Source organism: Anabrus simplex, chromosome 3, assembly GCF_040414725.1.
Source record: "Anabrus simplex isolate iqAnaSimp1 chromosome 3, ASM4041472v1, whole genome shotgun sequence".
Classification (NCBI taxonomy): domain Eukaryota; kingdom Metazoa; phylum Arthropoda; class Insecta; order Orthoptera; family Tettigoniidae; genus Anabrus; species Anabrus simplex.
Window position 1 is genome coordinate 450,483,140 of NC_090267.1, and position 24,843 is coordinate 450,507,982.

Genomic DNA, 24,843 nt, shown 5'->3' on the forward strand with positions numbered 1-24,843 from the left:
CAACTCCAATGAGCTTACCAACGAAATATCTGTGATATACAAGGTAAAGCGAAATTCGCGCACTCGGGCGTCGCAGCGTGACTCCTCACATACCAGCAATAAAAAAATGTCTCTCACAAAAGTTGGTCCTACGAGTATATCAGGCAGAAAAAGGACGTTGAAGAGTGGCAATTTGGCAACACTGTAACTACATGTAGGGTAACTACCTCTGTCAGCACGTATTATCCGTGCTGTACTGTTGGTGCAGTGGATAGAGTTTTGGGTTAGCATCCAGGAGGTCGAGGGTTCGATCCTGGGTTGAAGCGTGCATTTTTTTATTTCGTAAATGTAGTCCAGGTGGTATAGTATCTGGCATCTTAATTGTCACCAGTGATTGCAGCGGGTCCTATAGACACCATTTGCACTTACATACTACGATCCTAGAAATGGACAAACAATCGTTTTCATTGGTCAGCTTTGAAAGACGCCCTTTCCACGTCGTGGGCGTGAATTCATTCGCACCACTTTATATACTAGATGCGAAACCTGTTTTCTTTGTGCCCTCCTCCAGTGGTCTCATAGATTAGTACCAACTATTATTCTTGCCTCGTTTAGGTCCATTACATTTCGTTAGGGCCTTACGTTATCAGTAAGCCTAGCAAAGTATTTGTTGTGTTCAGCGTTACAAAATGTTGTAAATGTAGGATACATGTGACGTAAAGTACGTGTGTCTAACTGTATTACAGTATGTAATGTCCTGTGGAAATTAGCAAATAAAAATGCGCCTCAACCCAGGATCGAATCCTCGACCTCCTGAACGCGAACCCAAAACTCTATCCACTGCACAAACTGTACAGCACGGATAACATTTGCTGACAGAGGTACTTACTGGACATGTGGTTACGGTGTTGCTAAATTGTCACACTTCAACGTCCTTTTTCTGCCTGATATACTCGCAGGACCAACTTTTGTGAGAGACATTTTTTTATTGTTGGTATGTGGGGAGTCGCACTGCGACGCCCGAGTGCGCGAATTTCGCTTCACCCTGCATAAACGACAGCTAACCATAAAGCAATACATAACCCCTCATTACTCACCAAGTCTTCTTGACACATCATTAGTTCCAAGATCTTTAATTTCATCCTGAGTTATCCTTTACATACGACCGTCAATATGACTGATATTACTTGTGACAGTAATACAAAGTAGAAAATTCCTTGTCAGTATTGTGGTAAACAGTACAAAGGACTTAAAATTCACATTAGCAAAGCCCAGTCAGAAGAATATCGTGAATCCCTGGTAAATACGACCTCTTTGACTCCTACACCTGACCAAAATTTCGGCTCGGAAAATGTTGACTCATCTTTATCATCGCTAGAGATGGGAATTATAGGCACGAATAGGTTAGAATGCAAATGTATTCGAACAAGGCGCAAGTGTATGTTACCCGCATGACGGCCTTGCGGTGAGATTTGCATAAATATTATCGATCTGAATTATCAGAACCCCTAAAATTTATGCATCTCCCCGACATATCTGTAGAGCGGCTAGATTTCACTTGCGCCTTGTTCAGATACGGTTGCATTCTAACCTATTCGTGCCTATAATTCCCATCTCTTAATCATCGCCCCATTTATAAGAACCCGATGAAGGGGATACGCAAATAATACATATGAGGGCGAAATGAGGAAATGGCTATATATATTTTGGCAAGTGTTGACTCACTCGGACCTCAACGAAAACGTTTCAAAATGTGTGGCGTTCTTAGCTATGGCTATAGATCTTTTATCTGGTCCAAAGAATCCAGTAAGTAAATATACCGAAGCTCGAACACAAAGGTTAAAAACAACAACCGTCAATACAAAACTAGCGGTTATCTGCAAAGAGCTTTCAAAAACGACCCTCAAAGACGGAGGGAAAAATTTGATTATAAACTCACACAATTTCGGTGCAATATTAAAATAAGGAAAGATATTGTCGAACAATTTTAAAATAAATTTGGGACTGATAATTCTCATCTGAGAGAAATGTATGACCTGGCTAGCAATGAAGATATTTCTGCAGACCTAATCTCTTCAGTCACAGGAAAGATATCGATAGACACTAGCGCTGGGCCGGATAAAGTTGTACTTAAAACAATACATCCAATTGCTGCGAATGTGATAGCACATGTAGCTAGGCTGATGTTAAATAAGGGAGTTGTTCCGGATGTGCTTAAAACTGCTAGAACAGTTATTATATTCAAAGGAAGAGATGAGATAGAAATTGGAAACCAATCAACATCTGTTCTGTCGTCCGGAGGGTTATTGCGAAAACATTAGATTGCGTCATAAGAGAATACGTTTTTCTTAAACCATTGTCAAAAGGGACTTTTTATGAAACCTGGAACTTTTATTAACATAAATATCATCGATAGTATTCTCCCTACAGCTACAGAACGCAAGTCCTCCGTATGCATAGTGTTTTTAGATGTCAGTAAAGCCTTTGACAGCATTGGAAAAGACTATCTTACTGCGATCATTGAGCATTCCCAGTTGCCTCAGTTCCTCAAACTTCTACTAATGAAACAACTCACAGATAATAAAACACAGATAGGAACACATGAATGCCGTACTGACGAAATAAAATATCAAATGCGGAGTGATGCAAGGAGATCCAGTATCACCTTTTATATTTAACTGAACCTTATGGTTTCAAACTAACCCCTGATACAGATCCAATAAATGCATCATGTTTCGCTGATGATATAAGCAATTGTTGGAAATGACAAAGATGCAGCCTTGAACTTGGTCACAAGCACCATCAATGTGCTGCAAGAGATAGGCCTAGAAATCAATACTAAGAAATCTAGACGTATTATACTGTAATTCAAAATGGAAAATTAATCTGTAATACATTTCCAACAATCTGTGGCAATATCACAAGTATCGGCGGTGATGATGAAGTTAAATTTCTGGGTGTGCTCTTTTTTTTTTTTTTTTTTTTTTTGCTAGGGGCTTTACGTCGCACCGACACAGATAGGTCTTATGGCGACGATGGGATAGGAAAGGCCTAGGAGTTGGAAGGAAGCGGCCGTGGCCTTAATTAAGGTACAGCCCCAGCATTTGCCTGGTGTGAAAATGGGAAACCACGGAAAACCATTTTTAGGGCTGCCGATAGTGGGATTCAAACCTACTATCTCCCGGATGCAAGCTCACAGCCGCGCGCCTCTACGCGCATGGCCAACTCGCTCGGTGGGTGTGTTCTTCAACAAGACGCTGATGAAAATGAAAAACAAACTTGAGAACATCTAAGAAGTAATTTAGACAAGCTTGCTGCCTCCCATTTGCTGCAACTACAACAAGAATTAACTGTTATATATTATTTCATAGGGCCCACTTTAATATATCCTTTTCACCGAGCTCGATAGCTGCAGTCGCTTAAGTGCGGCCAGTATCCAGTAATCGGGAGATCGTGGGTTCGAGCCCCACTGTCGGCAGCCCTGAAGATGGTTTTCCGTGGTTTCCCATTTTCACACCAGGCAAATGCCGGGGCTGTACCTTAATTAAGGCCACGGCCGCTTCCTTCCACTTCCTAGGCCTTTCCTATCCCATCGTCGCCACAAGACGTATCTCTGTCGGCGCGACGTAAAACAAATAGCAAAAAAAAATAAAAAAATATCCTTTTCAGTCAGCACCTATAGAGAATATTCCCAAGAGATGTTTAATAAAGGCAGACAATCCAGTCAAGAGTGCAGTGAAGGAAATTCTTCAGCTACCAAGTGACACTCCAACCAGTATGTTGTACACAAGCAATAAATATAAAGGCTTGTCTATACTTCGTGCAACGTGGGAAGCATATCTCCAACAATTAAACATCAACCGCAAGCTTTAAGTAGTGAATGATCCTCATGTTAGTGCTGCCGGAGATTGTAACGTCATCTGTAATTATTGCTTCTCAGAGCTGCAGATAAGTATTGACGACAGATCCAAGAGTGTTAAGAAGATCCTAGGGAACTCTACGACAAAAGGTATTTCATGCTTGGAGTAACTACCAGCACAAGGGGAGAGGAATTCCCTTATTCATCGAAGTACCAACCGTCAACTTATGGGTAGTAAAATGCCATGGGCTGCCATACTCGGAAAGGAGAGACGTGCTGAAAATGATGGCAATGGCCATCCCAGTGCGCACTCCACCTCGACGTTCTACGAGCACAGGCCACTGCACACACTGCAGTGAGTATGAAACCCTATCCCATTTGCTCGGGAGCTGCCCTCAAGGAGAGTTACTTCGCATTTAGCGTCATAACACCGTGAGTGCTTTATTAGAGAATAGTCTCAAAGAAAAAAGCCTCGAGGTTCATGGAGGAGTCCACTGTGTAGCAGAAGGTGGAAATAACCGTCGTATTGATATAATTGCCCTCAGTCGAAGACAAAACGAAGCAGAAACCATTGACCTTACGGTAAGGTTTGATGACTGTCTTTCCAAGCCAGATGACGTAGATGTGACAACAGTACCCTACTTCCAGAGAACCTACTGCGTCAGGAACATACGAGTAAGAGGACTGCTTCTGGGTGCTAGAGGGACCATCCTTAGAAATTATGTCGAATGGCGGCAATCGCACAGACTGGGCAGAAATATTCAAGACAAGATTTTTACCACGATAAAGAACAATAATGCGGAACCATTTGTATAGAAAACACAGTATTTAATTTCATCTTGACAGAAAAAATAAAAAAATGTTCATAATCTTCAAGAGATTAAATTTCTTTTCAAACCAAACATCCAATTATCTTTTCAAAGAACGTGTGAGCTATTCTGTGTCATTTGGTAAACACGTACTGGTGTCAGAATGAATAATAATAATAATAATAATAATAATAATAATAATAATAATAATAATAATAATAATAATAATAATAATAATAATAATAGCCGATTCTGTTGAAAAGGCACGATGTTTGGGAAAGTAATAAGGTCTGCACTGTTTATTTTAGAATGGCACTATTTATTACATACGTAAATCACAGATGGATACAGTGAAACAATATATATTACAATTGTGACTTGTCAGAATGGAATAAGAAACCGTAGTGTGTAGGTGGTGCTACTTGATGGTGGCTCAGTCAGTCAGTCATAGTCATATGAATATATATAAATATTCTCAAGACCCCCTCTCGAAGCCTCAACCAGCTTCAACGTTTCAGTCTTCTGACACCCAGTGCTTATCCTTCGGTAGTCCTCTGGTTAATATGCCTGCAGGCATCTTCTCAGTTGACAAGTATTTGAGATGAATGTCCCCAGATGAAAGAAACTCTCGTACAAAATGATGTCGCACTTCAATTTGCTTAGTCCGAGAGTGGAAAACAGGATTTCCAGCAAGCTTCTGAGCTCCAATGTTGTCAATATATAGCTGTACAGTCGACACGCTGTTAATGCCTATCTCCCTTGCTTGTCGTAGTAAGTGCACTGCTTCTTTTGAAGCCTCACTCAAGGCCATATATTCAGCCTCCCTTGAGGACAATGCCACTGTCCGTTGTTTCCTGGGTTCTCTAGATACGACTCCGCCATACATTGTAAAGGTGAAGCCAGTGTATAATCTGCGATCGTTGATGCATGCAGCCCAATCAGCATCTTCATAGCCAGTTAAATTACTGGTATCGCTTCCAGAAGTGATTAACATGTCAGAAGAACCCTCCAGGTACCTCAGTGCCCTCTTTGCCGATTTCCAGTGTTCTTTGCCAAAAGAATCATTGCATTGGCTTAAGACACTCACTGCATGAGATTTGTCTGGACGCGTTGCAGTTGATAGGTACATAACAGCGCTTATGAGATCTCTCTGCAGGGGGCCTCTCACCATCATCCTTGGACCAAGTACTCGATCTAGACAGTTGAACTCCAGCTTCAATTGGTGTGGCCATGGGCTTGCAATCAGACATTCGAAAGTACTCGAAGATGTCCATAACGTAACCTTTCTGTTTCGAGGTGATGCCGGATTCATCTCGAGAAAATTCAATCCCGAGACAGTAATTAATGTCTCCTAGGTCTTTGACCTTAAACGACCTTCGTAGAAATTTGTAGACCTCGTCAGTTTCTCTCGAATTCCGTGAAAAAACTAAAATGTCATCAACATGAACTATGGTTAGGGGAGCATCATCATCTTAACCCTTCACATAAACGGTCGAATCACCGGAAGTTGGTTTGACACCAAGCTTTAGTAGTTGCTCGTTCAAGTGTCGGTGCCAACAGCGGCCAGCCTGCTTCAAGCCATACAGAGCATTTTTTAATACGGCACACAAATCCTTGTTCAGCATCTTTAGCACCCTCTTGGCTTCAGCTATGATTTCCGGGTGCTGCATTGTTTGCCTGTATGATGAATCCGAGTATTTACTTGGTGTAGTTTGGTATCTTCCCAAAAGATTTCCATTTAATTATGCAATTACTACATCGAATTGTCGGATATACATTCCGCGATGAGCAGCGAGCGCAATAGCCATTCGTATTGAGCTGAGTCGTGCTACTGGTGCGAACGTTTCACTAATCTACATATACCTGGCCTCTGGGAAAAACCCTTGGCCACGACTCTAGCCTTCCTTGTGATCTCGCAATTTGCTCCGTGCTTATTCCTAAGAACTACACGACTTTCAATTGTCGATCTATTTTCCGAGCAGTCTAGAAGATCCAAGGCCTTGTTTATTAGAATAGAGACAAATTTATCTGCCATTGGCAGCATCTACCCATTTTTCTCTGGACCTGAAAATGCCATCCGAATTGGAACCTCAGCCAGATATGCCGAATCAATTTGTCCTCCACCATGTTCCTGGTAAAGCTTTCGAGGTCTTCCCCGTGTTCCCGAACCAATCATTTTTGTCTCCCTGGAACATGTCGAGATTGTCGTATTTCTGGTTCTGGTTCATTTTCAAAACCAAGAACTACTTCTTCTGAACTAACGTCTTTGATCCTTTCTGTGCGTTCTGTGTGTCGAGGAGTTATGTTTACATTGATGAAAGGATCAACCTACTTCGGCTCTATGTTGGGATGATCGTCATCAAAATGCTCTATATTAGTGCGTTGGCTTAGGAAAATATCATGATTGTATTTTTGCTCTATTCTATCTCTTTTCAAAAATTTGACATCACGTGAGATTTCCACTTTTCGTTCTTGTGGTATCCAAATTCTGAAACCTTTGGAATGCTCCGCATATTCGAGGAAAATGCCCTTTTTACCCAGAGGGTCGAATTTTCCCACGTTCGGTGATCGAATTAGACAGTAGGTTTCACATCCAAATTTTTCGAATTTACAAACATTTGGAACCTTTCCGGTCTAGGCTTCGTAAGGAGTTCGTTCACCCAGTTTACTTGTAGGGCATCTGTTCTTAATGTAATTAGCTGTTTCAACAGCCTCTGCCCAGAAATAAGGAGGCAGTTTGGACTGCATTAATAAACATCTGGCCATCTCGACGAGTGTACTGTTTTTCCTTTCGGCTACTCCATTTTGTTCCAAGTTAAGCGGAATCGTCAGGCGTCGTAGAATTCCGGAGTTCTTCAACAGCGTCGAATTGGGAATTTGCGTACTCCGTACCATTATCAGATTGTAAAATCTTTACCTTCGCGTTTTTTCTGTGTTTCCAAACGTTTTCTGAAGTCCTTAAACTCATTAGTGACCTCATTTTTCTGATTAAGAAACTTCACTTCGCACCATACAGTCACATCGTCGACGAATGCTGTTTGGGTCACTGCTTCTCGCGTCACTTTCTTCGACATTTTTTATGCGAAATACCTCGGGCTTTGGAAGTTCGTCGCGAGATTCTATCGCGCACCTAAAGTATTCGAAACTGAGTGGCAAGCTATATAGAAGTAGTATGGATAAGAATTCATCGTTGATTGACCCGTCCATACCATTCAGCTTTTCCACGGCGTCAAAAATCTCCGTAAATGATCGCGTACATCCCCATCTTCACTCATTATTTCAAGCACGATTTGCTTTATTAATGTTGCTTTCGCTCTGGCCCCTTCGATTGGTAAATCGACTCTAGTTTTTGCTGCAGTTCGCGCGAATTAACACAATCTTTTACCTATTTCAATTCCGAGGGTTGAATCGCCAAGATGATATCTGACATTGCTTCACTGTCACTTTCTTCCCATTGTGTAATAGCGGCCGCGTTCTCGCTGACCAGTTCAGCCTCAACCTTCCTCTCAGCTACGTACGCCCACGTACGACTTTTTACTAACACAACTTCTTGTGAATTTTACACGTATCAAAGTTGTCCTTTGACAACGTCTTGATGCGCACCATACTTGAAGCGTTCATCTTCACATACTATTTCTTCGCAGAAGTCACTTGGCTAAATGTTTAACTCAACCTCGCCAACCGTGCGCGACACGATATTTCAGCGCGTCTATTTTCCAGTGTATTTCATCACTACACATTTAATCACTTTCCATACGCGCATTCTGGGCAGTAACCTGTTGAAATGAAATGGTGTATGGCTTTTAATGCCAGGAGTGTCCGAGGACATGTTCGGCTCGCCAGGTGTAGGTTTTTGATTTGACACCCGTAGGGGACCTGCGCGTCGTGATGAGGATGAAATGATGATGAAGACGACACATACACCTAGCCCCCGTGCCAGCGAAATTAACCAATGTTGGTTAAAATTCTCAACCCTGCCGGGATTCGAACCCGGGACCATTGTGACCAAAGGCCAGCATGCTAAACATTTAGCCATGGAGCCGGACAGTGATCTGATGCAAGGGCACGATGTTTCGGAAAGTAATAAGGTCTGCACGGTTTATATTACAATGACACTATTTATGACATACGTAAATCACAGATGGATACAGCGAAACCATAGACATGGAGATTATAATCGTGACGTGTCAGAATGGAGAAAGAAACCGTAGTGTGTAGGTGGCGCTACTTTATGGTGGCTCAGCCAGATTCATATGAATATATATAAATATTCTCAACAGATTCAGTACAGCATTCCGAACGGGATCAGAAATGGTGTCGTCCCATTTGCGATCAGTCTCATTTGCGATCACTCAGGTAGAATACAAGACTAATTTATTTTTGACGGGTGAAGCATTGTCCCATTTGCGATCACTCTTATCAGTGACATACAAACAGTCAGGTTGCTGTGAGGGAATTCCTTACTGAAGGACTGGTACAGGAAGACATCCCTCAAGGATCTGGCAAAACTACATACTAGGATTCTTACGAATCGTATGTTGAAACTCATTAAATTATTTATATTTACCGCTTGAGATTGGTGCGTTAATATCGGGACAGACAGAGAATAAACAGGACTCAAATGGACCTTTTATTTAGGCTGTGGGTGTAAAGGCGGTTAAATGAATTAAGAAGTAGGACAAAAGATGAACGCATTATTAAAACCGTTGAATTTTACTCTTTCCCATTTCAAAACAAAGGATTTTGCTGTAACACTTTGCTTCTTCGATAGTACTACCCTTTTCGAAGCAATTGTAACTTATCTCAAATTACTGCTTAAATAATGCTCAAACTGTTCAAACATTCATACTGACACGTTAAGTAAGCAGCTGTTCAAAATACAGTTAGCCTACTTTCATTTATCTGTATGTATGTCTACCCCTTAGTCTCGTTTCTTGATACCGGCCGGGTCGGGATGAGATGAGAGTAATTTATACGGGATGTTTCTACGGCCGGATGCCTTTCCTGGCACCAACCTCAGTTGAGGAGACAACGTGAAATAAAATGGCGTATGGCTTTTAGTCCCGGGATGTGTCCGAGGACTTCGGCTCGCCAGGTACAGGTCTTTTCATTTGACGCCGGTAGGCGACCTGCGCGTCGTGATGAGGATGAAATGATGATGAAGACGACACAAACACCCAGTGCCCGTGCCAGGGGAATTACCAATTATGGTTCAAATTCCCGACCCTGCCGGAAATCCAACCCGGGACCCCTGTGACCAAAGGCCAGTACGCTAACCATTTAGCCATGGAACCGGACAGTTGAGGAGATAATGAAGATGAAATGTGTTATGGTGAATGCAATTGGGTAAAGGGTGGGAGTACTGGATAGGAACTGCACCGCTTTTTGGCTGGAAGTGAAAATATTAAACCACAGAAAACCATTCTGAGAACAGACGGCGGTGGAGTTCGAACCCACACGTTTCCCGAATGCAGAGCTTGGCTCCATAGTTGTAGCGCGTTAAAACGCGCGGCCACTCAGCCTACTTTCACCTATATAAATAAAATGATAATTTTTGTCTGCACGCTCGGATTAGATGTACAAGATTCTAGAACTTAATGTTAAAAAAATATTTATATTAAAAAAGTTGAAGAAATGATAATTCTATAATGATAGCGCGAAAAGATGAGATTGCATTCGGAAAATAGTGAGTTCGAATCCCATTGTCGGTAGCCCTGAAGAGGGTTTTCAATGGTTTCCTATTTTCACAACAAGCAAATGTTGGGGCTGTACCCTAATTAAGGCCACGGGCGCTACCTTTACACTCCTAGCCCTTTCCTATCCCATTGGCGCTATGAGACCTATCTGTGTCGGTGCGATGTAAACCCAGCGGTAAAAAAACCCATGTCACCAAATATCCCTGACTTTTCCGTGAATTTCTGTAAGAGTATCCATTATATAAAGCACAAGGCTTGCCTTTCTTCGTCTCAATGACCTGCATGTCATAAGAAAGCATGCAGAAAACATAACAACAAAAGCTACATCAACGATTGATGTCTACAGCTGGAATAATTACAGTAAGTTATGTTAAAACCTAGAGACTAATATTATCTAAAACAAAAAAAAAAAAAAAAAAAAAAAAAAAAAAAAAAAAAAAAAAACACCTTCTAGAAAGAGGTTGTGTGGAGTACCCCCTAATTAGCAGTCCCCCTGCTGCATGGACGTTGGAAAACCCTGATGGGCTGCTGATAATTTTACAGTGGTCGCAAATGGGACACAAACTGGTCTTTCTTCACATTCTTGTTTTCCACTGCAATGGGAGTGATCGCAAATAGGACAACTTTTGCTGTGATCGCAAATGGGACTGATCGTAAATGGGACACAACCTCAGAAATGACCAGAAGAAGACTACGCTTAAATTTGAATGTTTTGCCTAGGCAGATAGCATAGTCCTTTTTTCAGACTCTCGTAATCAAACCATAGAAAGTAAACTATAGCCAGATAGAGAGAGTCACTCTATTTCGATTAGTGCCGAGGTAACGGACAGTGAAAAAGTAATGAGGAGTCATTTTGGTACGTGTACTCATGTATGCATGTGCGACAGTTGGAAATGAGGACGGAGAAAGCCTCTGGGACATGGCTCAAAGAATAGATCATTTTTAATAATAATGTTATTTGATTTACGTAATTCTAACTACTTTTACGGTTTTCGGAGACGCCGAGGTGCCGGGATTTAGTCCCGCAGAAGTTCTTTAACGTGCCAGTAAATTTACCGACACGAGGCTGACATATTTAAGCACCTTCAATTACCATCTGACTGAGCCAGGATCGAACCTGCAAAGTTGGGGTCAGAAGGCCAGCGCCCCAACCGTCTGAGCCACTCAGCCTGGCTAGATCATTTTGCCCAGTGATTAAAAAAGATAGAGGATTATTCATCGAACATGGCATCGTACCGAGATCGAACAACAGTGCTTCGACTTGCGAGGCTTTCCGATACGTATGGTTACGGAGGTCAGGATTGGTTTATGCAAGCTCCACCTGTGGAACGTTTGTAGAGAGCTAATAGTGGCTTTCATCTTTCATTTGTCAATGTTCTCTGGATCCAAAAATCTCAGGTTCAAACCAGGTAGAGAAATCGCACTTTAGAAGTTCGGAAAAAAGGCCAATTATCACTACGTCAGACGAAGTTGGCATGTGAAAAGATCTCTAGTGACAAATTTGCTGTTTACCCGACAAAATTAATCAAAACTCTGCAAGAATCGCCCGACAGTGACCCGGTTTACTCTGCCGTCTGTTAGAGTAAAATGGAACATCTAAACTGACGGACAAACAGTCAAAATGGTTATTATTATTATTATTATTATTATTATTATTATTATTATTATTATTATTATTATTATTAAGAAGGAAGGGTAAATAAACCTTATAATGTAGTTTGTAATTCACTACAGATCTATAAACATGAAGTCATACACCCGCCATGTTGTTATTCTTGTAACTGAATTACGAAAGTGAGTTGTTTATTTCAATAATACTCGTATTTTTGTCTTATACTTCGTTCCAACATTTGCCTGGTGTGAAATGGGGAAACCACGGAAAACCACCTTCAAGGCTGCCGACAGTGAGGTACGAACCCACCCGAATGCAAGCTCACGGCTGCGCGCCCCTTACCGCACGGCCAACTCGCTCGGTATCCTATTTTCTAATACATTATTCATGAAACGAGGAAGCGAGGAGAGAGAGCTATTAAAGATACGGACCTAAACAAGATAAGACGAGAGTAATATAATACGGTTTACGGTGTAACAAAGTTGAAAATACTTTTAGTGGAATGAAAACTGAGAACGACGCAGACTCCTCCGTAATGAAGAATTATTACCTGCTGAATTACTCAGATTTATTTTGAGTACAGTTTTAACTGCAGCCATTACTAGCGAGAATAAAGTCTGCGAGATACAAGATAATTTCCTTGCCATTTGAGAAATAAATGAACAAGGACAAGTTTACTGATAGGGACTCTGCCACCTGGGCGACTGCCCTAAATGCATATCAGTGGTGATTGATTGATTGATTGATTGATTGATTGATTGATTGATAGATTGATTGATTGATTGATTGGTCGGTTGGTTGATTGATTGATTGATTGATTGATTGATTGATTGATTGATTGATTGATTGATATGCTATTAGTAATAGGAGAACATTTCGTTTCAAATCAATTATTTTACTTTCCCCGCGTATCTCAAAATGACACGATATTTTTATTGTAAAATCTAGTATTTCTATTGCCCATTTTCTCCATGGCTGAGTGGTCTGCATCTTGTACTTCGGTTCACGGGGCACAGGGTTCGATTCCCAGCCGTGTCAAGGGATTTTTAACTCAGACAGTTAATTTTCTTGGTTCGGGAATTGAGTATACTCTTCCCAAATCCGTGCAACTCGTACAGTACATACTACCCTCCACCGCCTCTCACGCTTACCCCCACTTTCCCACGCAGTTTCTCGTGCACAGCAGATGCCACCCAGCCTCGCCGGAGGGTCTGCCTTATATGGGTTGCATCTAGCTACCAATAGTTACGCGAAATTATTACATTATCCATATTAATTACAGAGATCTCTGCATGTAAAATGATGTTTTATAAATTTTTAATTATTTCCCGCAAGCTTAAATTAACAATGTAAATAAGATTAATTTTAAAATTCAACAATCAAGCGAGTAAGTGGCTGTGCGGCTTGCGCCGTAGTAGTTGTTAGTTTACATTCGATCGGTTCGAATCGCACCATCGGCAACCCTGAAGATGATATTCCGTGGTTTTCCATTTTCAACCCAGGGAAATGTTGAGGCTTTAACTTACAGTACTTAAGACCACGGGTGCTTCCTTCTCAGTCCTAGCACTTTCCTACCTTATCTTAATTGAAAACCTAAGGGAGTTAGTGCAACGTTAAACCAATTAACAAAGAGAAAATAAAATTTAAAAAGGCAATAATTTTCAAACCACTAATGCACGGGCAAAAGACGAGGTAAAATTTAAACAATTTAGTGCTATTAGCTGCTGTTTTCAGAGGTCCGGTTTCGATTCCCGGTACTGCTAGAAATTTTTGACGAAAGGGTGGTATGTGGTTAAATCGGAGCTTGCAGCTCACCTCCATTTGCCTGAAAAGAGGTGTCTGTACCACCTCAGAACGAGGACACGAAAGTGCATTTTCTCCGGTTGCGTGGCTAACTGGTTAGCATGCTGGCTTTCGGTGCTAGGACTCCCGCGTTCAATTTCCAGCCCGGTCAGGGATGGTAACCCACATTGATTAATTCCTTGAGCTCAGGGGATGGGTGTGTATACCATCTTCAAAATTTTATTTCATTCTAGGTGGGGTCCTATTCTGACAGACGTGCAAGTCACCATGCTGAACCTTACATGTACAATGTCATGTAAGGACTTGGGATATTATATCCCAGGATGATAAACGTCAGTTGTGTGGCACATGATATTCATCGAGTTGCTGAAGTAGTCCAGGCTTCCTTTACTAAAGTGAACGTTTCGATCTCTACAGGGAAGGGAGTGTATCTGAAAGCTCCACGCCGCAAGGATACATTTTTAGACGCAGTTGGCAATGTTCCGCTCCCGCCTTCACCAGTTCATACAAGATGGGGGAATGTGGCTCGAAGCTGTTGATTATTATTTAAAAAAGTAAAGCAAACTAAAGCGAAGTCATCTCCGTACAGGCAGTCAAGGCCCTTCGAGGGATGGAAAGTAAAGGCTTCCACTATCCGTAACCTCGGCACTTGATGGAGTAGAGTGGTTAACTCTACGCCCGGCCGCCTTTGCCCCCAGGAATTAACCTGGTACTCATTTATGGTGTAGGCTGAGTTAACATCCGGGCTATGTGCACCTCAGGAAGTGGAATCTCGTTTCTTAAATTTTACGACTTCCTGACGGGGATTCGAACCCACGTCCTTCGACGCGAACAGAGCACGCCTTTACCACCTCCGCCAGACAGCCTCTTGTTGGTTAGTATGTAGATTATTTTGAAACAAAAAAGAGGTAGTTGAAGATATCGACTCTGAAGAAACTGATTCTATTAATGGAACACAATATATCTTCAGCAGAGATGACGTTCGCGAGCAAATTATATTCATTCGTTCCAATTTGATGTGCATACCTTTATCCATCAAGAAATTGCAAGAAAACGGACTATACCTTCACTTTAGTACTGGGGTTGTTGCAGAAGTTGAATGATCCCGAATTAGCCTAACAAACAAAGTTTTATCGGGTAAAATGCAGAGTGTAGTGTTAAAAGAACTCCGGTGTCCGCAAACATAAAAGCATTTCTGGTACTCTCCAAGGCAAAGAAAGTTTGACGGCGCATCGAAACGGGAAATCTCTGATTTCGATAATTTGGAGTACGCTCCAATTGTGGCATGTGATGTAGAGAGAGCGTTTCCTGAGTACAAAATCATTGTGAGAGAACATAGGCGCAATTTTGTGTTTCGAGCAACTATTGAATCATGCTGTGATTAAGGGTAATCAAGCTTTGAGAATTTCATTGAGAAACTGGAGCAATTTATTGTGGTACGGAATGTAATGTTTTTTCCTTATTTAGGCGATGTTTAACGTTTAAAAGTTATTTTTATAATATATTATAATTGGATGAGAAACTTGCATGACAAGAAAGAACTAATATAATGATAAAAGTTTAAAAAATAACCTGGACTACATACAATAAAAATTGTATATCTATCAAAACAAAATTAAATTACTATAAGACGCTAGTTCAACTACACGTGACATATGCAAGAGAAAATCTTTCTAAAGTCACTCAGAGAAACAGAATCGACAAAACCATAAAAGGAGAAAGAAGAATAACTAGAAGATGTATAAATATAAAATATCAAACTGATGGACAGTGGTGAATAGTTCCAACTGAAGTGGTGTACAGAGAACTGGAGCCCATCACAGATACTATACGGAAAAAATGGGATCTCATTGTTTGGCCACATTATGAAGACACCAAAAACCAGAATACCAAGAAAAATTATGGAGAAACTCTGGAATCTGAAGCGACAAGTACGATGGATTAAGGAAATTAGAGAGGATATGGGAAACATAAAAACAGGATTTAAACCAAAATTAAACAAACAACATATAACGGAAAGGGTATTTACAGATGAGGAACGACAGAAAAGATCAGAACGAATGAAAAGCTACTGGGCAATTCGGGAAGAAAACTTATCCGAGAAGATGACCAGAAAATGACTGACCGAAGTGGTCCAATGAAGCCGTAAAAACAGAAGAAGGAGAAGAAGAAGAAGAAGAAGAAGAAGAAGAATTTCTAATTGACATCAGATTTATGTTTTTTCAATGGAATAGAGTTAAACTAATGTATTATTAAGGTGATTACAATAGAGTTAAACTAATGTATTATTAAGGTCCACCTTTTCAATACAAAATACACAGAGTTTAAATTACATAAATGATCAGGGACTAGTTTCGACCTAATATTTCATACTATGACGTAATTAGGTCGAAACTAGTCCGTAATCATTTATGTAATTTAAACTCTGTATATTTTGTATTGAAAAGGTGGACCTTAATAATACATTAGTTTAACTCTATTGTAATCACAGTTCAATACGGATCTATCATAATGAAACTTATTTCATTTAATTTTCGATGCATACTTCAACATTTTAATGTATGTTTTGGCATTTTAAAATCATGATTATCCGAAGCCTGGTAATCTACAGCACGGTGAAGTGGAATTTTCCACACACTTACCAGTGCGTGGAAAAAGTTAATTACGTCATAGTATGAAATAAGTAACATTAACGTTTTGTTATCAAACGTAAGATACTTTTGGACGAAATATACATCATGCAGAGCTCTTATTCTGTTATGGTGCCATACATAGTTTTTAAACCTTTAGTTTCCAATATAATACACATTTTGAAGATTTGAGATCTCTTCTAATATTCTCCAGTATTAAAATACAAATACATAACAGCTGCATTAAAACGATGCAGATCTAATTATATCGTAAATTCTGATTGAAAATATATTTATGTTAGGTGTGTAAATATGATGGTGGGTCAAATATGTGTTGTGTCAACTATATAAAATTAGATTATCCGAAGGCATATGTATCCCGATTCACACTAATCACATTTATATTCTGAAGTATCATTCCACACGGCTGAATGATTTCTCACGTCGCAGTAAATGAGATGGTGGGACAAATAGGTGTTGTGTCAACCATATCAAATTATATTATCCGAACTCATATGTATCCCGATTCACACTAACCACATTTATATTCTGAATTATCATTCCAGACAGCTGAAAGATGTCTCTAGTCGCACCTTATTATTTTTACGTGACGTTATTCTTTAGTTTTTGATCTATGATCGGATAATAACAGCTTTGAAAATTCAAATGAATGTTACTGCTGTAGCGAGTTCAATAATTTTTCTGGCTTTCATAAGCGTTTATTGCACAGAACATTGTAATGCACCGATATATGATAGCGGTCATTAACATGTGTTACTTTCATTGCCTCTAGTTGTATTCAATACCATTCATATGTATAACTTTGTAACAATAATTTGGTAATATTATAGGCACTGTTACTGAGAGTGATGTACAGAAAATTAAGGTGTAGTAAGGGGGCAGGAAATATCTGTAAACGTGTGTCAGATATAGCCTGACTTCGGGGAACTGCTATTGTCCTATCCAAACGTGGTTTGGGTTGACTCCATGGAAAAACGTGTTCACAACCCTTTAGAAGCTAAGACGCTAGTAGCGTAACCAAATATTTAGATCCGGTAGCTAGTATAAAGTGTCAGCAGATCGCGATATATTCCTATCCCTAATATCAAGGCGGCATTAGAAGGTCATCCTTCTTGAAGTGACTAGCATCCTTGTGTACGCTGATCTTATCGAGTTTCCATCCTCTTGAGGTTCGTCTTCATGTTACGGCGACATATTTTCGAACAAGGAAGCCACATCAGCGGCTGGGTAGTGGTCTACCTCCTTATTATCTGGAAAATCCACTGTACGTTATTAAACACGATATTTAAAGGTGGGAATAACAAGTGGCTAGTGTTATATTGAGGAAGTGATTATAAAATGTAGTGGGTGTTGAAGATAACCAAGGCGCTTATCTTCAACGTAATGCATGTGCAACTAACTGAATTTTGAAATTTCAATTCAACATTTTGAATAACGAGATGGCAATTCCATTACAATGATCATCGGGCAGTCTTTAATAGAAACATTACATTCTACACCAGAAACTATATCGTAATAGTGAACAGACTTTAATAACTATCGGGAAGAATACGAGTAGTATCATGACTGTCTTCCCTGGGAAAGTTCTTTGATCGAATTTTGACAAATCGTATACAACCTTCAGGGGAGAAAATGCCACAAGAGAGTCAGTGTGGCTTCTGGCCTTCTACAGGAACTACATATATGATATTCACAGCTCGTCAGCTTCAAGAAAAATGCAGAAAATTGAATATACCTCTTTATATTGGCTTTATTGATCTCACTAAGGCATTTGAATCTTTAAACCGTGATGCTTTGTGGAAGATGTTAGCATGTAGTTCCATCTTGAAACTATTCTACACTGATATAATAATAATAATAATAATAATAATAATAATAATAATAATAATAATAATAATAATAATAATAATAATAATAATAATAATAATAATAATTTCGTGTGGCTATTTCTAGCCGAGTGCAGCCCTTGTAAGGCAGACCCGCCGATGTGGGTGGGCGGCATCTGCCATATGTAGGTAACTGATTGTTATTGAGGTGGAGAATAGTGTTATGTGTGGTGTGTGAGTTGCAGGGACGTTGGGGACAGCACAAACACCCAGCCCCCGGGCCACTGGAATTAACCAATGAAGGTTAACATCTCCGACCCGGCCGGGAATCGAACCCGGGACCCTCTGAACCGAAGGCCAGTACGCTGACCATTCAACCAACCAGTGGACTTCTACACTGATTACACTGATATGACGGCAGCTGTTATTAGTGCCAACCGGTGTTAAGCAAGGCTGTGTGATTGCTCCCACTATGTTCTTACTATATATTGCAGATAGTCGAAGATGTTCTTCCTCTAGGAATACAGATAACTTACAGAATGGATGGGAAACGGTTTAATTTGAGCCGGATAAGGGCACGGACCCGCACACTTTCTGTAGCAATAGTCGAGTTGCAGTATGCTGATGATAATGCAGTTGTAGCTCAGTCTGAAAAGAACTAGTGTTAATCTTGAATGCCTTTCTACTGCATACAAAGATATTGGTCTCAAACTGAATACCAGTAAAACACATATTCTCTATCAATCAGCCCTCGGAGAAGTACGTAGAGAGATCAATGTCTCCATCGACCGAGTAAGCCTTCAAGCAGTAAACACCTTTCCTTACATTGGAATCAAGCGCATACATAGATTCGGAAATCCAAATTAGAATCAACCGTGCTGGAACATTCTTCGCCAAATTATGATCTCGAATATTTGCAAGTCATGATGTTAATGTTGCAATAAATATCCTTGTAAACAAACCAGCTATAGTTCCCAGTTTACCATATGGATTGAATCCTAGACTTGCTACAGACGACATATTAAAAATCTGGAACAATATCGCCAGCGATGTTTAAAGTGAATTCTGCATATAACCTGTATGACAGACGCATACATATCGTGTCTTTGAATAGGCATAGACGACCAGTATAGAAGTCACGGCTTTAAGACTCCAGCTACGATGAACAGGGCAGATAATACGCATGTCCAACAATCGCATTCTCAAACAAGTATTTTACTCCGCGTGGGTAAACGTTGTTTGGGAGGTCAGAGGAAGCGATTTAAGGATGTAATTAAGGCTAACATGAAGATCTGTCACATTGATATTAACAACTGGGAGACCCCAGTCCTCGATAACTCATCCTGGATATCATTAGTTCACCGCGACACACTGTGCTTTGAAGAAAACTGTCTGCGAATAGCGAAAAATAAGAGGCAACAAAAAGAGAGAAAAGAGCAAAATAGACGAACACTAGCTGCTCCACTTGGAGCTATCTGTCATCACTGCGGCAAAATGTGTGCCATCCCGTATTGGACTTACAGATGAAGATGAATTTTGCTTGGAAGGCTAAATTACTTGTTTTCAAGTGTTTGCTCTTGTATAGGCAGTTCATAATGATTGATTGTAAACCAATTTTCGGATATCAATATTGAGAAATTTATAGGAATACATAATGATTAGTACAGAACAGAAATATCCAACCGGACACCAGTGACTCAGATCCCTTCCAATAAAACAAATATGACGTGGGACAACATAACTCAATCGGTAGAGCATCATTAGTGAAACCGAAAGGTCGTGGGTTTGAATCCCATTGGTGTGCGGTTGGCTATTTTTATCATATGTTAAACACATTCAAAAATCACGCCAGGACCGTGTAAGAAACCTTGACATTGGAATGGAACTGGAAATAGATTCGATAGGAGAGAAGCTAAGGACTTCGAGACTAACATGGTATGGACATGAACATCGAATGCCTGACACAAAATCATAACGTTCATGCCTATAAAAAAGGGTTGAAGGAAGACGGCCAGTGGGGAGACCTAGGAAGATATGGCTCCACCAGCTAAGAGAGGATGTGGAGAGAAGAGGAGAAACTGAGAGTGAGTGGTGAGAGGGGAGGCATTTCTGGACAGACAACAATGGCGAAGACTCTTTAACACCATCCTACCAGGCACGCTGGAGGGGTCCTCTAATGATGATGGTGACTAAACACCTCTTCGGCATGTGCTATATGTACTGAACACGACTTAATAAGCTGGCCAAGGGAGTTTAGATAGGAAACGTAAAAGTAAAGAGGCTTGCACAAGTATGTGGAAGCAATTTCAATCTCCGTGAGGGACCCCGTGCTCACCAGCCGAAGCGTCAAAGTTGAGAGCACTTGGTGCCTCCCCTTTTAAACACCTTTTATGACAGGTAGGAGATAACGTGAATGTATCCTCATATGGTGAACACACTGAGATAATGCTCATCCTAATTCATCCAACTGCTAATGTTTCACCATTTCGGGTCTAATTTCATGCATTCCTGTTGTTTTATGACAATGGAATTTATTTTCCATCCTTTCCACTTCGCTGAACGTAATTTCGCTGCCATAAATTTTCTTCTCTCCAATAAGTTCAACCTATAATTAGATTTCCTTTTGCATTAAAACCGATTTTCAAAATATTCCTTCTATATGCCACGTGATTCTCTGGAATATACACCTGATTTATCGTTTCACTTTCTCTATCCTAGGCTTAGTGATAGTTCACAGCGCTCCGGAAATTACACACGTTCCTGACGGATTTCGTGAATTTAAAGACAATTTTCTTCTTCTTCTTAATCTGTTTATCCTCCAGGGTCGGTTTTTCCCTCGGACTAAGCGAGGGATCCCACCTCTACCGCCTCAAGGGCAGTGTCCTGGAGTTTCAGACTTTGGGTCGGGGGATACAACTGGGGAGAATGACCAGTACCTCGCCCAGGCGGCCTCACCTGCTATGCTGAACAGGGGCCTTGTGGAGGGATGAGGCGATTGGATGGGACAGGCAAGGAAGAGGGAAGGAAGCGGCCGTGGCCTTAAGTTAGGTACCATCCCGGCATTTGCCTGGAGGAGAAGTGGGAAACCACGGAAAACCACTTCCAGGATGGCTGAGGTTGGAATCGAACCCACCTCTACTCAGTTGACCTCCCGAGGCTGAGTGGACCCCGTTCCAGCCCTCGTACCACTTTTCAAATTTCGTGGCAGAGCCGGGAATCGAACCCGGACCTCCAGGGGTGGCAGCTAATCACGCTAACCACTACACCACAGAGGCGGACTTAAAGACAATTTTGATGTAGTATATTATGGATTCGATTCCCCTATTCTCCTATGTGTAGCGGTGAATAGCCTTGTGCTTGAAAAATGTTCGTAAATGCTAATCCGATACCAACACAGAAGTAAACTCCTCCCATTCCTGCTAGTTTACATATCATGCCCGCATTTGCCTATCAGCTGTTCATATTCTATTTTCAAGCCTTGTATTGACATCACCCAATTAGTACTAGTCTATCCTTTTTGTTGACCCCGACTATGATGTCACACTCAGTCAACTTCATCCTCATCCGCACACCCTGAGAAAATTTTCGTCCTAATTCCTCCAACTGCTAAATCTATCCACATCATTCACTCATTTACGTGCCTAACGGGAACCATATTATATGCAATAGTATTCCTGAGGAACAGTCCTACCCCACACTTTGCTCTTCTCTTTGTAGCACCTGTTAAGAACACTTCATAATCTCCTATCTCTTCCTTGTCCGACTCGTTGGCTGAACGGTCAGCGTACTGGCCTTCGGTTCAGAGAGTCCCGGGTTCGATTCCCGGCCGGGTCGGGGATTTTAACCTTAATTGGTTAATTCCAATGACATGGGGCTGGGTGTATGTGCTGTCTTCATCATCATTTCATCCTCATCACGACGCCCAGGTCGCCTATGGGTGTCAAATATAAAGACCTGCATCTGGCGAGCCGAACCCGTCCTGGGATATCCCGGTACTAAAAGCTATACGACATTTCATTTTTTCATCTTTTCTTTGTTATCTCCCCGTACCCAAATATCATTAACTCCTAACTCATCCAGATGTATCCTCTTTGCTGACTCAGCCAGTTCTACTTTCATTCTTCCCATTCATATTGATAACTCCCCATCGAATTCCATTTCGTTCGCCAAGTTGTTTCCAAGGAGTCCCTCGTCTGTAAAATAGAAGTTGCCTATGGTTCAGGAACTAGGACATGACTACAGTACGGCGTTGCTAACCGTACGGTTTGAACCGTACATTTATGGTTTTCTAGCCTCTATGTACGGTTTACGGTTCGAATGTCAAACCGTACGCATTATATACAGTTCTGCAAAAAAAAAATAATAATAATAATGAACATTTTTATTTATTGAAAATGTTCAGATTTTGTATGCAAAATTACCTTTTCTCCTGTTTGAATATACCTCTTTTCCTGGATATGTATGACGCGGCCTCCTTTTCTCCGGGGGTTGCTAAGGTTTGAATGTTGTGATTCACCTTTCAGCTCGTTTCGAATCAACTAATGAAGCCCCTGAATAGTCTGACACGTGGTATTTTTCCGTCTCACTCTGCTGCCTGGATTACCCTACTTCTCGTAGTCGTATATTTGTTCACAGTCACACTCTTGAATCAGCCCACAGCGAACTGCGTTAATTGTGCGAAGTGTTGTGTAACATCAAACATGTAACAATGCAGCGTCTAGTTACAAAACCTTATGGACAATGTGATTTCGTCAAACTTATGAATACTATTGTGATGTACCGTACTTTAAAATTATTTTGCGTGTCAGTGGAGTGCTTCAGTTTATTGTTGGTTAGCTTCCTACGTATTAATTAAGAATACATGATTTTATTTGGCGTTTATTTTGAAACAAAAATAAAGCTGGTCCTTCCACACTAAAAAAAAATTAAACTTTCTGTTAAAACACCCAGAAGGAAACAAAAGTACAGGTAGTCGTGGGAGAGTATAGACAGTATCGGAAGTGGTTGCGTCCTGATCCAACATGTGAAAAAGGACAAAGTGTATATATTGTATTTTCTTACTTCTAGCAAGGCGTCTCATTCAAGTATTCCTACTTGATATTATTGCTATTTGCGATTATTGCACGCATTCTATTGAATTTTAGTCTATTTGGGCGAATATTAGTACTGTACGTGTTTACGATAAAAATACGGTTTATTTTTAATTTCTGTGAGGTATTTCAATTTTTGGAGGTTGGAAACACTGCTACAGTAACCCCACACGACCAACCATGAAGTACTGTATAGAACTATATATTACATTTGAATTAAATTGATGTTTAAATTATTCATCCGGCTTTTTGTCTGAATGGTCAGCATACTGGCCGTCTGTTCATAGTGCTTCGGATTCGATACCCTGATAGCCCGGGGATTTTAATTCCATATTCTCAATTCCTCTGGCTCGGGGACTGGGTGTTTGTGCTCGTCTTAATACACTTATCTGCATATACATAAAACACACCGTGCTACCAAACACTACAGAAACAGGTAATAGGGAATAAATCCCTTCACACAGCTTTGGCGTCAGGAAGAGTAAAACTGGGCAAATTCCACATCAAATGCCGACCCAAATGGCGAGGAAGAATAAAAAGAAAAAACAGAAGAAAGACGTCTTAAATTATTATTGTTAATGATGGCCATTCTTAGTCTAACACTATGTGTACGTAAAATTAAGGAATATTTCAGAATCTTCAACGTTGTGTATTTACATCCGAGGTACAATGATTGGGATCAAGTCTATTTGTATGTCTTAGCGAGTGAACTAGATACACGCCCAGCTGACGTCATTGGGCCAGTCGTAAATAAGAAAGGAAATTACCTGTGCTGAGGCGCTGTCTATTGTTAACAAATTCTTTCTTCTTCTTATTGAGCAGGACAGAATAGCTGGATAACAATTCCAGGTACGAGGTAGGCGTGACGTAGTTGTGTCGAGACAGTTCCTGTAACAGTGGAAAGAATGGATATTGGAAACATTACCCAACAACATACGTTCTATTTTACCAATTTTTTTTTTGCTAGTTGTTTTACGTCGCACCGACACAGATAGATCTTAGGACGACGATGGGACAGGAAAGGGCTAGGAGTGGGAAGGAAGCGGCCGTGGCCTTAATTAAGGTGGTGTGAAAATGGGAAACCACGGAAAACCATTTTCAGGGCTGCCGACAATGGGGTTCGAACCTACTATCTCCCGTTTACTGGACTATTTTACCAAAGATAAAACTAATTTTTATACCGGAATGCTCAAGTTCACGTCACGATTGATCTGAGTGGAAAGTTAGACTGTTCGAAACTCGGGCTAAGGCCCTGACTATAATTTTCGTGAGTAAATATAGATTACGCAGTTATAATTCTTCATTTAATGAAAGCAAATCGTAGACTATTTTATTCAAGACCTACAGCACCTGTCCTACAAATTGGTCCAAATATTATAGCAGGATGCATTTCTACAGATAGCGTAATAACATATGAGGTAGACTGGTTTAATATCCCACTTGACTAGAGGAGGAGGAGATGGTAATACTAACATTAAACACTAAAACAGCAGATCTGTCAATTCCTTGTAAGTCAGC

General features: G+C 40.7%; 1 protein-coding gene across 1 annotated transcript in view; it reads right to left on the reverse strand.

Annotated features, from left to right (window-relative positions):
• The window catches only part of LOC136866853 (dynein axonemal heavy chain 1), a 1,878,455-nt gene that overhangs the window by 762,985 nt on the left and 1,090,627 nt on the right, over positions 1-24,843 (reverse strand). The window contains exon 17 of the mRNA XM_068226864.1: positions 24,093-24,213. Coding sequence (XP_068082965.1) covers positions 24,093-24,213 — 121 coding nt within the window. The remainder of the gene's footprint in view (positions 1-24,092; positions 24,214-24,843) is intronic.